Source organism: Herpailurus yagouaroundi, unplaced genomic scaffold (genome assembly GCF_014898765.1).
Source record: "Herpailurus yagouaroundi ecotype Mexico unplaced genomic scaffold, PumYag 77, whole genome shotgun sequence".
In the NCBI taxonomy this organism is placed as follows: Eukaryota; Metazoa; Chordata; class Mammalia; order Carnivora; family Felidae; genus Herpailurus; species Herpailurus yagouaroundi.
Genome location: NW_024412388.1, coordinates 31,498,509 through 31,512,924, shown reverse-complemented (window position 1 = coordinate 31,512,924; position 14,416 = coordinate 31,498,509). Strand labels below are relative to the sequence as shown.

The following is a 14,416-nucleotide window of genomic DNA, read 5'->3' as shown; positions in this document are numbered from 1 at the left end:
TGAGGTAAGTGGGGTGTTAAAGCCCCATACTATTGTGTATTACTTTCATTTTTATGGACTCTCTCTCCTATATGTCCTGTGCAATGAATGTGAATACCTGTGCTGTAACTGAAAACGTTGGCACATTCTTGACTTTCATAGGTCCCTATGTGTGAAAAGATTATTTTGATCATCTAAGCTTTGACCAAAGCTCCTTAAACTCCTCTGCAATGTACTTTCTGATGAATATGAAGACTTGAGCTCTGAAGGCCTCAGCACAATTACCACATGTATAAAGTTTTTCTCCGGTGTGGACTGTGATGTACATGAAGAAATATTTGCATTTTGGCTGAAGCTCTTACCACGCACAACACACTTCTTTGGTTCCTCTCCTGCTATACTCTAATAGATGTTACGTTTTGAGCTATCACTAAAACCTCTATCTCTCTTCACACCTTTATGGGGCCTTTCTCTCATATAATCTCTCTGAAGAACTTGAAGTCCTATATGCTACCTGTGGCTCTTGTCACACTCACCACACCAGCAGGGTTTCTAAACATATGGATTCTCTGACGAATATCAGAGAATCAAAACAAAACAAAACAAAACAGAGAAGCAATAACCAAAGCAATAGTTGAAAATTTTTAAAGGAAGTAACTTATTCCTTACATTTTAATGTACTTTTATAATAAGCATGTATTATTTAATCAGAAAATTCTACCATGGGGGAACCTGGGTGGCTCAGTTGGTTAAACGTCTGACTTCGGCTCAGGTCATGATCTCATGGTCCGTGAGTTCGAGCCCTGCATCGGGCCCTGTGCTGACAGCTCAGACCCTGGAACCTGCTTCATATTCTGTGTCTCCCTCTCTCTCTGCCCACCCCCCTCCCTTGTGCTCTGTTTCTCTCTCAAAAACTAAACAGTGAAAAATTTTTTTTAAATTAAAAAAAAAAAAGAATGGGGTGCTTGGGTGGCTCAGTTGGTTACGTGTCCAACTTCAGCTCAGGTCATGATCTCGCAGTTTGAGGGTTCGAGCCCTGTGTTGGGCTCTGTGCTGACAGCTCAGAGCCCCTCCCCTGCTTTGGATTCTGTGTCTCTCTCTCTCTCTGCCCCTCCCCTGCTCATGCTCTGTCTCTCTCTGCCTCTCAAAAATAAATAAATGTTAAAAGAAAAAAGAAAAATCCACCATGGAGAAAATTAAAAGACATGCAACAAACTGGCCTTTAAGAATAATTTTAAAAGATTAAACTCCTCATTAAAAATAAGCAGAGGGATGCAAATTTAATAGGATTAAATTATTTACTAAAGGAAGCAAATTTAAAAAAAATCAAGAAATAGCTTTGTTATGATATCCCTTTTCATTTAACTGCTCACTGAATATTCAAGAGGTCCATAATTTGGAGTTCAGATACCTTTAGGCAGAATTTGCAAGGAAAAGATGACATTATTAGCTATGTGGAGGCTGCAAACCCGGGAAGCATTTGTTGTAGAGAATAGCATCAATGATCCTGGGGTGACCCCAACTACAGATGTCTCAACTTACCTTGTGAGAAACCATAAAGTGATGACTAGGAGATGTTAACTTAAAATAAAAATCTGAGGGGCTCCTGGGTAGCTCAGTCGGATGGGCATCTGACTTGAGCTCAGGTCATGATCTTGTGGTCTGTGAGTTCAAGTCCCACATGGGGCCCTGTGCTGACAGCTCAGAACCCAGAGCCTGCTTCAGATTCTGTGTCTCCCTCTCTCTGCTCCTCCCCTGCTCACGCTCTGTCTCTCTCTCAAAAATAAATAAACATTAAAAAATAATAAGGATTTGAGAGCTCAGGGTATTACTGAATTACAGAACTACTGAATTCTGACAATGTCACTGTCTGAAACCAACTTATTTTTCTTTTCCCTCTTTTTAAACCTTCTAGTATATCCAACATGATGCCATCAGAACCCTGACAAGTTGTTTTCTTGAAGACTGTTAGCTTAATACTCTTGATCCTATAAAGTCCAGTTTATTTACTGTGCCCCCAATTTGATTCCAAACTTCCTAGGGCCTAGAATAAGATACCATGTAGGGGGCTTAACAACAGCGAGAAATACTTTACAGCATAATGGTTAAGAACATAAGCACTGTAGTCAGACATATCTAGGCTGGAGTCTACCACTTTCAAACTGTGTTTTATAACCCTTCTAAGCCTCAATTCCCTCATCAGGGATAATTAATGGATATACAGATTTAATCATCAAAGTGCTAAGCATGATGCCTGGCACATAATATTCATTCAGTAAATGAGAGTTATTACCCCAAGATTCCCATTGTCCATAAGAAAAGTTGTGTGTAGCTCAAAACACCTCCAGAGGTAATCTACTGTAACTCCAAAAATGTCCAGGTTTTACCAGTTCACATAGAACATGGAGTCACATTGGGGCGCCTGGGTGGCTCAGTTGGTTAAGCGTCCAACTTTGGCTCAGGTCATGATCTCGCAGTTCATGAGTTCAAGCCCTGCATTGGGCTCTGTGCTGACACTTCAGAGCCTGCAGCCTGCTTCAGATTCTGTGTCTTCCTCACTCTCTGCCCCTCCCTCATTCACGCTCTGTCTCTCACTCTCTCTCAAAAATAAAGATTTAAAAAATTAAATTAAAAAAAAAAAGAACATGGAGTCACATTAACAATATTTACCATGTTCTGCTGCCTCTTGACCTTCTAGTTCATATAGAAATTCCACTCCTGGGGCACCTAGATGGCTCAGTCAGTTATGCGTCCAACGCTTGATTTCAGCTCAGGTCATGATCTCGGGGGTTGTGAGATCAAGCCCCACGTTACGCTCCACACTGAGCATGGAGTCTGCTTAAGATCCTCTCTCTCTGCCCCTCCCTGGCTCACACACTCTTTCTAAAATTAAAAAAAAAAAAAGTAAATAATAAAATAAGAATAAAATAAAGAATAAACAAATAAAATAAAAAATAAACTCAACCCCTGCCAACTCTTCTCCCCCTTCTACCTATATATGCAAATTCTCCAGTAGTGACTGCATAAACAAGCCTTTTCCTTCCAGGTGATGTCCATATCATTCTTTCCTCTGGCCTCTTTGGTGATGTTCGCAATCAAGAGCTCCACTATCTTCTAAAATGCAGTGAGATTCCTCTCCACTATCTTCACAATTTCCTTAAAATGTGTTTAATTTTTTGGTTCTCCCTTTATAAAAAAGGCACCATACTGTATGTAGCCTTTGGGGACTTTTCACTTAACTGTGCTAACCACACTGTTGTGTGTCATTGTGGCTCATTTCTTTTGGTTGCTGTACATCGTCCACACTCTTCTGATGATGGGGACCTGGACAGTTTCTAGGGTTAGGTTTTGCTATTGTGAAAGTACTATGAAGCATATGCTTGTTCATATTTTCTGTTGTATACATGTAAGACACAACTATTTATTGTGGTCATTTTTGAAGGATTGAGATTATGAAAAAAAAATCAGTTCGACTGACTTGGACAGCATTTCATTCTATTTTATTATATAAAATGTAGAAAGTGTTAACTAAGAAAAAACAGGGAAGGGACTTAACAGAAAGTTTAGGATCTTCTTAGGAAAGCAATGATTGCTGAAGGATGCCCTTTGCTCCAGCCACGATGAGCAACTGTCTTCTTGGCAATTAACAGCAAAGTTCCAGGGACCTATAGCTCCAGATTCCTCCCACTCAACTCTGAAACTTGGTCTTGACTTGAATGGTTAGAGTTTGAGAAAATATGAAAAGAACCAAAATAAGAATATTCTCCATGAAAGCTAAGTTCAAAAATTGGTCCTCTTTTTCTCTGCTGAGCACATTAGAAGCAGGGAGGCTGAAAGTTCCTGAAGGCATACCCTTCTATTCATTTCACTTTTTTGGCTAGGGGCTCTAGAATGGAGCTGGGCACCCCACCACCCTTCCTCCATTCACAGATATCTGCATAGTTGCATGTCCGGCACTTCCAAGCCTCCTCCACATCAACCCCTTGAGGATCTCGGTGGCCCATCCAGTAGGCCATATAGTGCTGCACCCTGCCTCTCACCTCCTTCTCTTCAAAGGCCACAATCTCTGTACCCAGCACTGTGGCAGTCTCTTGGTGGATGTACTCTATCTTTAGGATATCAATAACTGGGAGGTCAGACAGTGTTAGAGACAAGAAGACTAGCTCCATGAGGTCACCCAAGGACTTTACAGAGAAGCCTCCCTGCCGGGCATGCCTCAGCACTGAAGGTCCCAGTGGCTTGTCTGGACATAATTTTGTGTGGTGGATTAGGCTAGCACTGGTCACTTTCCCTTGAACCATGGCATCAAAGATATATTTGTATAGGCTGATTTGAAAACAGTCTTTTTTCTTCTGAGCTTCCAAAGGGAGCATAGGGCGCCTGCGTGTCTTAAGTTCAGCCAGTTCCAGTTCCCCCTTGGCGGTATAGTGCAGCTCATCAATTACTCCAACAAGCAGCACACCCTCCACTTCTCCAAACACTGGAAACTCTCTGATGCGTCCTTCTGACTGCAGGACAGGAATCATTGATAATATATTCAAAAACTTAACTGCCCAAGCATCTTCTTTAGTGGTGGTGGGGACAGTCACAAGATCATGAACTTCTAGTTCTCTAGCTAGGTGGATGCTGGCACCAGTGTCCAAAACAGCTGCCTTCTCAGGAGCCAAGAAACCAGGAAGCTCCTTCCCATATACCATTTGCTGTTCACACCAGTCTTGAGTAGACAAGTCAGTGACATACAAATATTTAAGGTGGAATCGCTCCATAGGTGATGAGACATCCAATCCTCTTTTCCATTTTGGTAAGCTTGTGAGCTTGTCATCCTTCCCAGGGAGTTCAGAAGAAGGACCAGGCTTGCTAAGTGATGCACTTGACTCCTGAGTATCTTCCAGGTCCAGATACTCTAGCAACTCTGAGTCACTCAAGTCTGAGAACCCTGAGGCCTCTACTGACCCCGTCTCCTCTTCCCCATTCTCTGCCATGGCACAAGGCCCTGCAATATCGTGTTAAAGAAATGTATTATCCAAATAACAAATTTATCCAAAGCACTTTCAAATTCTAACAAGGTAAAAAGAATCATGACTATTTATTTACATTCTTTAAGAAGCCTAGCAATTTACGACCAACTAGTAACGCAACAGAATTGCGTTGGCCTCGATTTCTTCATTTAAAAGGAGATTTGAGGTTTGCCTTTTCTGCTTCAAAGTTCTACTGACTTGGAATATTATTTCATTATTTAGAAATGTATAGATCTTTGTAAATGTTGGAGCAATGTTGGTAAAAACATGGCCACTTTTATGATTCTTCTAATACAAAATCCTTGACTTAGAAAATGAAACTCAATTACAAACTATTCCTTGAGAAAAATCAGCTCTATGATGACTGTTTTACAAATGTAGTTCTCAGGAACATAGTATAGCAAAATTCAAAGACTAACTATAGACAAATACCAATAGATCTGCTCATACACCAAGTAATAGCATACAGCGTACCCAGGTAGCTTGGTCAGTTGGGCATCTGGGTCTTGGTTTCAGCTCAGGTCATGATCTTACGGTTTGTGGGTTCGGGCCCCACGTCAGGCTCTGCACGGAGCCTACTTGGAATTCTCTCTCTCCCTCTCTCTCTCTGCCCCTCCCCTGCTGTCACCTTCTCAAAATAAATAAACTTAAAAAAAAAAGGTAATAGCATGAAGTCATGAGAGAGGACGTTCACAGCAACATGTGGAAATCTGTTGCTTTCAAGATTTGAAATATACTAAGGAAATGGCAAGGAGGAAAAGCTCTTGGTGGGTTTTACTTTATCCTTACTGACTTTATAAATTATCCTAACATAAATTGGTGTTTCCCACTAAGTTTATTTTTTCTCTCCACAAGAAATTAGCTTATGATGGAAAATATCTGTCAATAAGCACTAATAAAATACTACAGTATTTGCTATAATATTGAATATTTATTGTGCAGTTATTGAGTGCTAGACATTGAGCCAAGTGCTTCACACCCAATATCTCACTACTCTACTGTGGGACAGGTACTCTTTTTTTTTTTTTTCTTTAATTTTTACTACAAAAAAAATTCACACATACAAAGAAATAGAACAATGAACATCTATATATATACACAACACCTAGATAAACAACTGTTGACATGCTCCTGTATTTGCATCTTTCAGGTGTGCATTTTTGGCTATTTTAAAGTAAACTATAGATCTCCTAACACTTCAGATATAAATGCTTCAGCATTCACTTCCAGATAAGGACATTCTCCTACATTAACTACATTACTGTTATCACAACTAACAAAATTAATAATTCCCTAATACTCCCCTCCTTATTCAAATTTCCCCAGCGGCCCTAAAATGTCTTAAATAGCTTTTCTTTCAATCAGGAAACAAAGACCACACATTATGTTTGATTTGTTTTGTCTCTCAAACATTTTTAATCCTAAGAAACTAGGCAAACTATTTTGTAAAGATACTTTTTTTAAGCCTTCTTCCTAATCTCACATATCTAACCTAGCATAGGTTAAAAACAAAACAAAACAAGGTATGACCAGTCCAAAGGATTGGACTTTGGGTGGCAGGAAAATAATCTGACACAGAATTTAAACTGATTGAGGTAACTATGAACTAAATTTCCTCTTTGCTATTAAGCAATGAAGAAACTGAATGCACCAAATTCCATATTAAAAACTTAAGAACTGATATATTGAAAATGGTATTAATATTTGCTATGGTTGTACTTAACTCATTTTTAAATAGTTTAAATGTCCCTAATGAAAGAAAACATATACAGCTGGCAGAGAAGTTATCTGCAATGAACAAAAGTAATGCAATGCTAAGATTTCTGCTTATATCCTATAAAGTTATTGCTTTAGAGGATACTTCAATAGTGATAAAACACAGAAGATGCACATTTACATAAGTGTCTCAAATTATAAATGTGCCTTGGATGATGACAGTTTCAAAATGAGTAATGTTATTTGGACCATGAAGTCCCTGAAAGTTGGAAAGAATCTTCATCTGTCAAGAAAATGAAGTTAAATGGCAATTAACATGTACACTTTGGGTGTTTCTCCCCACTGGGGGAGGGCACTAAATCTAAATCTAAATCAACTGATCTTGAAAACATTTTATTTCAAATATATAGATCTGGGTTGGCCAATATGTAGCCACCAGCCACATACAGCTACTTAAATTTAAATTAACTGAAATAAAATAAAATAAAATAAAATTTAAAACTCAATTTCTCTGCTGCATGAGGCACATTTCCAGTAATTAGTAGCTATATGTGGCTTGGGGGTACCACATTATAAGGCAAAGACATAGAACACTCCTCTGACTATAGAAATGTTCTTTTTGGACAGTAGTGATTTAGATTATTCTATGTGTCTGTACTAACTCCCTGGGGTGGGGGGAGAAGGAGAGGCAGAGAGAGAGTAAGCTCCTGAAAGTTATGAACTTTGTTACTTGTTTTACATACTGAGAGTAGGGTAGCCCTGAACAGGTTAAGCAAAATGTTCTGTAGAGAAGAAACAAAAAGGAGGCGTTCTCTGTGAAATTGTTCATCTAAAGGAAGAAAACAATACACTGGGGATGAGCAATTTAGACTCAGATGTGTTGCCTGGACTTTCCTGCACAGAAAAATTCCAGGCAAGGGCATAATACAGCACATTGTCTCCGAATGCAGTTTGTATTTTTCTGACATGAGATGATTTCAAATGATTTCAACATTTTTAGACACATCTTAGCATATAAAGCTATATTCAAATGCATAAATCCAATGCATCATTTCATAGAGAGTGTTTCTTAGGACAAGTGTGGTCCTTAAATAAATGAAACTTAAAATTTTTAAACATGAAAATAACAATACAGGTAGTACACAGGAATGGCAACAATCCTCAGGTGGTAAATGAATGAAATGTTTGGGAAATACCAGCATAGTGTCAAGAGTCTGGGGGTCGTGGGGATCTAGATTCTAAACCTAATCCTGACGAGGTCAGTAGTATTCAGTAATATGCCTTATGAGTGCTCTTGAGCAAGTTCTTCGTTTTCCTGACGCTACTGACACAGTATCCCCTCCAACTGTCCTCAGCTACTCAAAACAGTGATAAAACAAAACAAACATACTAGCATTCAACAAATGTGGATCTCCTTCCCCTACCCAAGGATGAGACGAGATAGCATTTCTATTCCTTTTGACAAATTGAGTTTAAACTTTAGGAGAGAAGAAACTTCTACTCCCCTGGGACTTGGCTGATCTTTCCCCTTACCAGGAAGTGCAGAATGCTGAAATGACAGGGGTAGGGGAGGAGAAAGGAGCTCTGAAAAACCAGGTCTGCACTGAAGAATCCAGATTAGCAACTCTGTGCCTTGCTGTGGTAGAATGGGGACTTTTCCTTTCTCACCTGTCCAGTCCCTCACATTGTGGCATTTCCTCCTCTCTGATCCACACTGCACAGGCTGTTGCCCATCCCAGAAGCTAGGTAACGCTTGCCTCTCTCCTGGATCAAATCCTCCAAGACTTCTTCGTTTTCTCCACACCCCGGGTGTAGTTACTTAATTCAATCCTTGCTCCCTGCAAACAAGAGAATCAAAAATAGCCAAAGTTCCCCAGGAGCTCCAAGACCAGTTCCCTCTTCCAGCCCCAAACCTCAGCCCAGGTGCTGAGCAAAGACCCCCGGTGAGAGGCTTTTCTTCTCTGATGGGTTCCTGCTGCCTGTGGCACTGCCACTACCTTCACCCTCTACATTCTGACTTGTTCGGTGCAGCCCGGACTTGTGGGCTCCGACAGCGCTTGCCTTCAGCCAGGACCTTTCCACCGGCCCCAGACCACTGTCGCCCCAGCAATTCCATGCCCGTCCTTAAGTTTACTAAGCACTCCCTACAATGTCTTGGAGGAGCCGGAAATGACAGCAAGGGGTCGCCGGCCTCGGGAAGAGGTCCCAGCGGACCTCCACGAAAGGGCCAGAACCCACAGGAGTCTGGCCTGCGAAGGCAGACACGACAAGCCGCTGCCCGGGGGCCGCTCCCGCCCGGGGATCGCAGCAACCGCGGGAACAGACCCCAGGGCTCCACACCGCAGCCGCTCAGCCACCCGTTCGCCGGCCTGATCCTAACCTTGGCTACTCCTCCTCCTAACCCGGGCTCTCCCCGGCTCCGCCGCGGCCTCGTTACTGCTCCCGGGCTCTACTGCAGGGGGAGCTTGAGCACAAAGCTCTCCGCTACGGGGTGGTGCGCACAGACGCGGCTGGAGCGCTGGCCCAGAATGCCCAGCGGCCGCCCGAGGCCCGCCCCCTCCCAGAGGCCGCGGCGGCGCAGCACGCTTCTCGAGTCCACGGCGGGGCGGACTCCCTCTAGCGGCGGGGCGAGCCGGGCGCTAAAGGCGAGCGGCAGCCTTTGGGCGGGCTGTCCCCGCGGACGGCTGGCTGTGCGTGTGGCTTAACTCCGGACGGAGCTGCGCTGTCACCTGACCCAGAAGCTCTCACTGCGGCCCCTCCAAGCGGGGGTCCGGGAGCGTCGTGGGTGCGTCCCTGTCCCCGGTGCACCGGCTGCGTCTTGGCTTTGCCTCTCTTGGACTCCGCACCCGCTCTGCCCCTCGCGCCCCCTTTCCCAGCTGAGAACAACCACAAACTCCCTTTGCAAAGATGCTGGCGCCCGTCTTAGCCTTTTTCTTGGGAAGTATAACAGCTCTATTCTGAAATAGGAAACAAAGGCAAATAAAAGTATTGAAAAGATAGGTCACCGTTAGATCAAAAGCAGAAAAGTGACAAGCCCTTTCCAAATACAGTCCCATGCCTCCTTCCCGAGGAAACTACTAGCCTGATTTTTAGGACAGTCACTTCCTTGCTTTTCTTTACGTTTTTATCACATACGAGACACTTGATTTACGATTAAGGTAGCATCGCATAGCAACGGAGAAAAGGTGGTCTTTCAATGAAGGTTCTGTGACCGCAGGGTATCCTTATGAAAAAAATCTATAAAATGATACCTCTTATCTTACTTCCTCACAAAAATCAATTCCAGGAGTATTAAAGTCCTAAATGTGAAAAGCTAAACTATAAAGCTTTTAGAATATAATACAGTATTGTTTGGACTTCAAAATAGGGAAAAAATTTCTTTTTTTAAATTTTGTGAATGTTTTATTTTTATTTTGAGACAGAGCGCAAGTTGGGGAGGAGCAGAGAGAGAGAGAGAGAGAGAGAGAGAGAGAGAGGGAGACACAGAATCCAAAGCATGTTCCAGGCTCTGAGCTGTCAACACAAAGCCGGACTTGGGGCTGGAACCCACTAACCACAAGATCGTGACCTGAGCCAAAGTCCCACACAACCAACTGAGCCACCCAGGCGCCCCAGGATCTCTTAAAAGTAAAATAGAAAATACTAGAAAGGATAATTAGGGAAATTAAATGTGACTTGTATATTAGATAATAGTATCTATCAATTATAAGTATCCTGGTATGATAGTGATTTTGTGGTTGGGTAGGAAAACATCCTTGATCTAAGAAATATGAAAGTTGAGAGAAATCTTTTTAATTAAGTGAAATGAGTAGGTGTTGCTGGACTGAGGCTGGAGGTTTCTGCCTCCTCCCCACAATAACCTTCTGTAGCCAAAATGTAACTTCCAATGCCAGGCAAGCCTTTTTTCAACCCTTTCCCACATGCACCTATCTTCAAATGAAGTATGGGGGAGGGGTGATGCAGAGGGGAGTGAAACGGAAGAGATTCCCAAGACAGTAGGACCATGTTACCCAAAGCTTTCATTCTCAACACTGAGGGACTCAAATTTAACAATGCCATGCCCTTTCTCCAAAAGGCTATCCTAAGAAGTGCGGGCTTGTCACTACATATACATTGTATACAATGTATACAATGTATACACTGTGTATACATTGTGTTCCTCACAGGTGCTAGAAGAGCGCAAAATTTGTACCTCCCAACATAGCCCTGATTACAGTCTACCATATAAGAGTCTATAGGATAAAAGTGTTTATCTGTATGATTACTCTCTAGAGCTGCACTGGCCAATGAAGTAACCACCAATCACATGCGGCTCTTGAGCACTGGTAATGTGGCTAGTCCAAAATGAGATGACTTAATACCAGATTTTGAAAACTTAGTCCCCCCCCCCCAAAAATGAAAATAACACCTTAATTTTTTATATTGGTTACATGTTGAAATTATAATATTCTGGGAATATTGGGTTAAATGAATATATTATAAAATTAATTTTCCTTATTGCCTTTTATTGTATTACTGTGACTGCCCAGAAAATTTTAAATTGCATATATGGATCACATTTGTGTTGTGGCTCACATTATATTTCTCTTGGACAGCGCTCCTCTAGGGCATCAGAGTCTAAGGGCAGGGAATTTATTTTGCTCAAGTTTGTGTTCCTCACAGGTGCTAGAACAATAATTGACAGAATTTTTATATGTTCAAGAGAAGCCCACTGGGGGCGCCTGGGTGGCGCAGTGGGTTAAGCGTCCGACTTCAGCCAGGTCACGATCTCGCGGTCCGTAAGTTCCAGCCCCGCGTCAGGCTCTGGGCTGATGGCTCGGAGCCTGTTTCCGATTCTGTGTCTCCCTCTCTCTCTGCCCCTCCCCCGTTCATGCTCTGTCTCTCTCTGTCCCAAAAATAAAAAACGTTGAAAAAAATTAAAAAAAGAGAAGCCCACTGGCAATATTCTGTATTTGAGAATCTTTTCTTCCACATATTAAGATCAGCCTCTCAAAAACAAAACAAAACAAAACAAAACAAAAAAGATCAGCCTCTCTTCAGCCAAACACCTATTTCTGATCATTGAAAAGGGCATTGCTTACTTGGAGAAAGCCAGAGGAGATAGCCCTAAGGAAGTTGAGGGAGTTGGAAATGAGCCAAGGATATAAGACTGAGGCCTTTTTCTTAACACAGGCAGCTTCAGATGTAGGACATTTGAAGCCTTCAATCAATTAGAGTTTATTCATTTTTAAGAGATTCAAAAACCAGGGGTTCTACCTTCGGGTGAGGCTTGATCCAGGGTCAAATAGTGTGATGGGATTTAAATTTTCTGTTCATTTCTTGGATCAGTTTCCTCTGTGTTTGCTCATTTCTAAGCAACCTCCCTCCTTTTAGACTGCCGGTAGCTTCCAGGGATATAGCCTTCCAGATTTGTATCTAGTGGGGAAAAAAGGAAGTCTATTTCCCTAATACCTCAAAAACAAATCCAAAAATTCTCCCTTCTTCCTGATTAATCAAACTGGGGTTATAAGCTTGTCTTAGCCAGAGTCTTCCAGAAAACAGAGCCTAAAGCAAAGATTAGATTTTTTTTTCTTTTTCTTTTTGAAAGTGCAAACCCATGGTAGCAAAGATAAGAAAAGAAAGTTAAGCAAGCAACAACTTGAAGCAAATTGAAGTGGTGCACTATTGTATGGATATTGTTTCATGTTGACCCCATAGTCTTACACACTGATTCCAGAATAATGTTATAAAGTTAAAACCCCATGGTGTCATTCTGATTTAAAAAAAAAAAAATCCTTGAATATAAAGTCTATCACTTTATTTAGTAAATTCAGCCAAGAATTCCAAGTGCTCCTCCAAGAAGACATAATTTTGTATAGTAGTCCCTGATGACGTGACACAAGTTACATCTGGGAGGATGGGGAGCTAACTGAACAAAGAAATTAGGCAGAAGGAAGAAAAATAGCACAGCTGAGGACCAGAAACCATGCAATAGTATGGAACATTTGCAGGACCATGAGATCCTTATGGCTGGAGCAAAGTATGCTTGAGGGGAAATTTGGAAGATGCTGCCAGAAAAAAAAGGCAATGCTCTATACCAAGTGTTCTGTATTAAGAAGAACACAGAAGATGAAGTTTATCTTCAAGTTATGAGAACCCATTGGGGGATTTTAAGCAATGTAATTAGATTAATTTCGACTGAATACGTTTTAGAATGATCATGTTAGCAGCAGTGGGGAATATAGAAAGATGAGTCCACGTCTGGAGGTGAGGCAGAACTCCGGGAAGGTTATCACTTCTTGGATCTGCTCTGAGATGGTTGCCAACAAATCAACCAAAATGTAAGCCAGCTTACTGTCTGCTGGCTGCCGGCATGGAGAGGCTGTAACCAAGAGTTTGCTCCAACTTCGGAACTGTGCGGACCATCTCCTCATGTTTTTGCACATCTCTCTCAATCTCTTTGCTGATCTTCAGGCACTCTGCCACAGGACCGGTAAGCAGTGAGTCAAATGTTTGCACATATGGAGCACTGTCTCCATAGCCACAGTGCATGTCAGAGGCATGGGATACTGCCTCCAGGCGGCCCACTGCCCTCTCCAATCTTTCTACCAGATTTTGCATGTCAGCCATAATGTACGACCTGCTGAAAGAAACCACATGTCACTTAAACATTTTTTTTTAATTTGTTTTGAGAGTGTGTGCAGCACGAGTGGGGGAGGGGCAGAGAGAGAGGGAGAAAGAAAATCCCAAGCAGGCTTCGTACCGTCAGCACATGAAGCCGAGGCAGGGCTCAGTCTCATGTACTGTGAGATCATGACCTGAACTGAAATTAAGAGTTGGATGCTTAACCAACTGAGCCACCCAGGGGCCCCCAAATGTCACTTGTTTTAATAGCACATAGCTCTAATAGTTTAGTGGAAGCAAGCATTGAGAGAAAAGTGTAAGATTTAATCCCAGCTTCTTTTGGAGCTTGGATTAAAACCCATTTTTTTTTTCCCAGAATGGATTCCCAGTCCCTGAGCAGTTCAAGACCCTATGGAACGGGCAGAAGTTGGTCACCACAGTGACAGAAATTGCTGGATAAGCGAAGTGCCACTGGGTTCTTTGCCCTCCCCCCCCACACCGTGGGATAAATCTGTATCAAGACGGTTCTTTTCTAGATTTCCTCTACCTTTCTGCTCTTAAACCGCTTCTCTGCTCTGAGAAGCACAGCTACCTGCCTTCACTGAAATATACCTCAGGCTGAGATTTGGGTGGGAGAGCAGGTCAGTTGATCTTCTGCAGGAAGGTGCGGCTTTTCCCTGTCAGCTCAACCACACCACCAGTCTGTTCTTAAGGAACTGCACACCAGGACTGCTGTGTTTTAGCTTTCAGCCTTTGGGGGTTATTTGACCAACAAACAGTCATTTGGGAAGAATAAAGCGGTCCCCAGGAAGTAACAGATCAGAATGTTCACTCAAGTTCATCTTTTTCTAACAATGCCCACGAAGGTAGCAGAGGCTGGTGTGATTCTAGCTGGTTCTTCTAACCAAACTAACTTTTCACTGTTGACAGGTGAGGCAAGGGTCGCACTGGACCAAAGGCTGAAGCCTGGCCATCTAGCATTCCGAGCAAAATTGATTCCTGTAGGCATTCCTTTTATTCTGCATTCCATCCTGGGTCTGCCTGAACCTGAGAGAGTAGGTTGTCCTGTATCGGCCGCTGGGCAGAGCCCTGCGCCCAGG

At 42.4% G+C, this 14,416-nt stretch overlaps 2 protein-coding genes across 3 annotated transcripts in view; both read right to left on the bottom strand.

Annotated features, from left to right (window-relative positions):
• ZNF684 (zinc finger protein 684) overlaps positions 1-8,488 on the bottom strand; it is a 29,514-nt gene extending 21,026 nt beyond the window's left edge. The window contains exon 1 of the mRNA XM_040469796.1: positions 8,382-8,488. The gene's annotated coding sequence lies outside the window, so the exon portion shown is untranslated. The remainder of the gene's footprint in view (positions 1-8,381) is intronic.
• On the bottom strand, positions 3,458-9,108 carry EXO5 (exonuclease 5). Of its 2 annotated transcripts, XM_040469799.1 has the most exons (3): positions 9,094-9,108; positions 8,471-8,551; positions 3,458-4,972 (listed from the first exon to the last, which is right to left on the bottom strand). In XM_040469799.1, the coding sequence occupies exon 3, from the start codon at positions 4,959-4,961 to the stop codon at positions 3,840-3,842; it is 1,122 nt and encodes a 373-aa protein (XP_040325733.1). In that variant the 5' UTR covers positions 4,962-4,972; positions 8,471-8,551; positions 9,094-9,108; the 3' UTR covers positions 3,458-3,839. The 2 variants fall into 2 exon arrangements, with proteins under 2 accessions (XP_040325733.1, XP_040325732.1); XM_040469798.1 differs by lacking the exon at positions 9,094-9,108 and having other exon boundaries at positions 8,382-8,488.
• Positions 9,109-14,416: the final 5,308 nt, after the last annotated feature.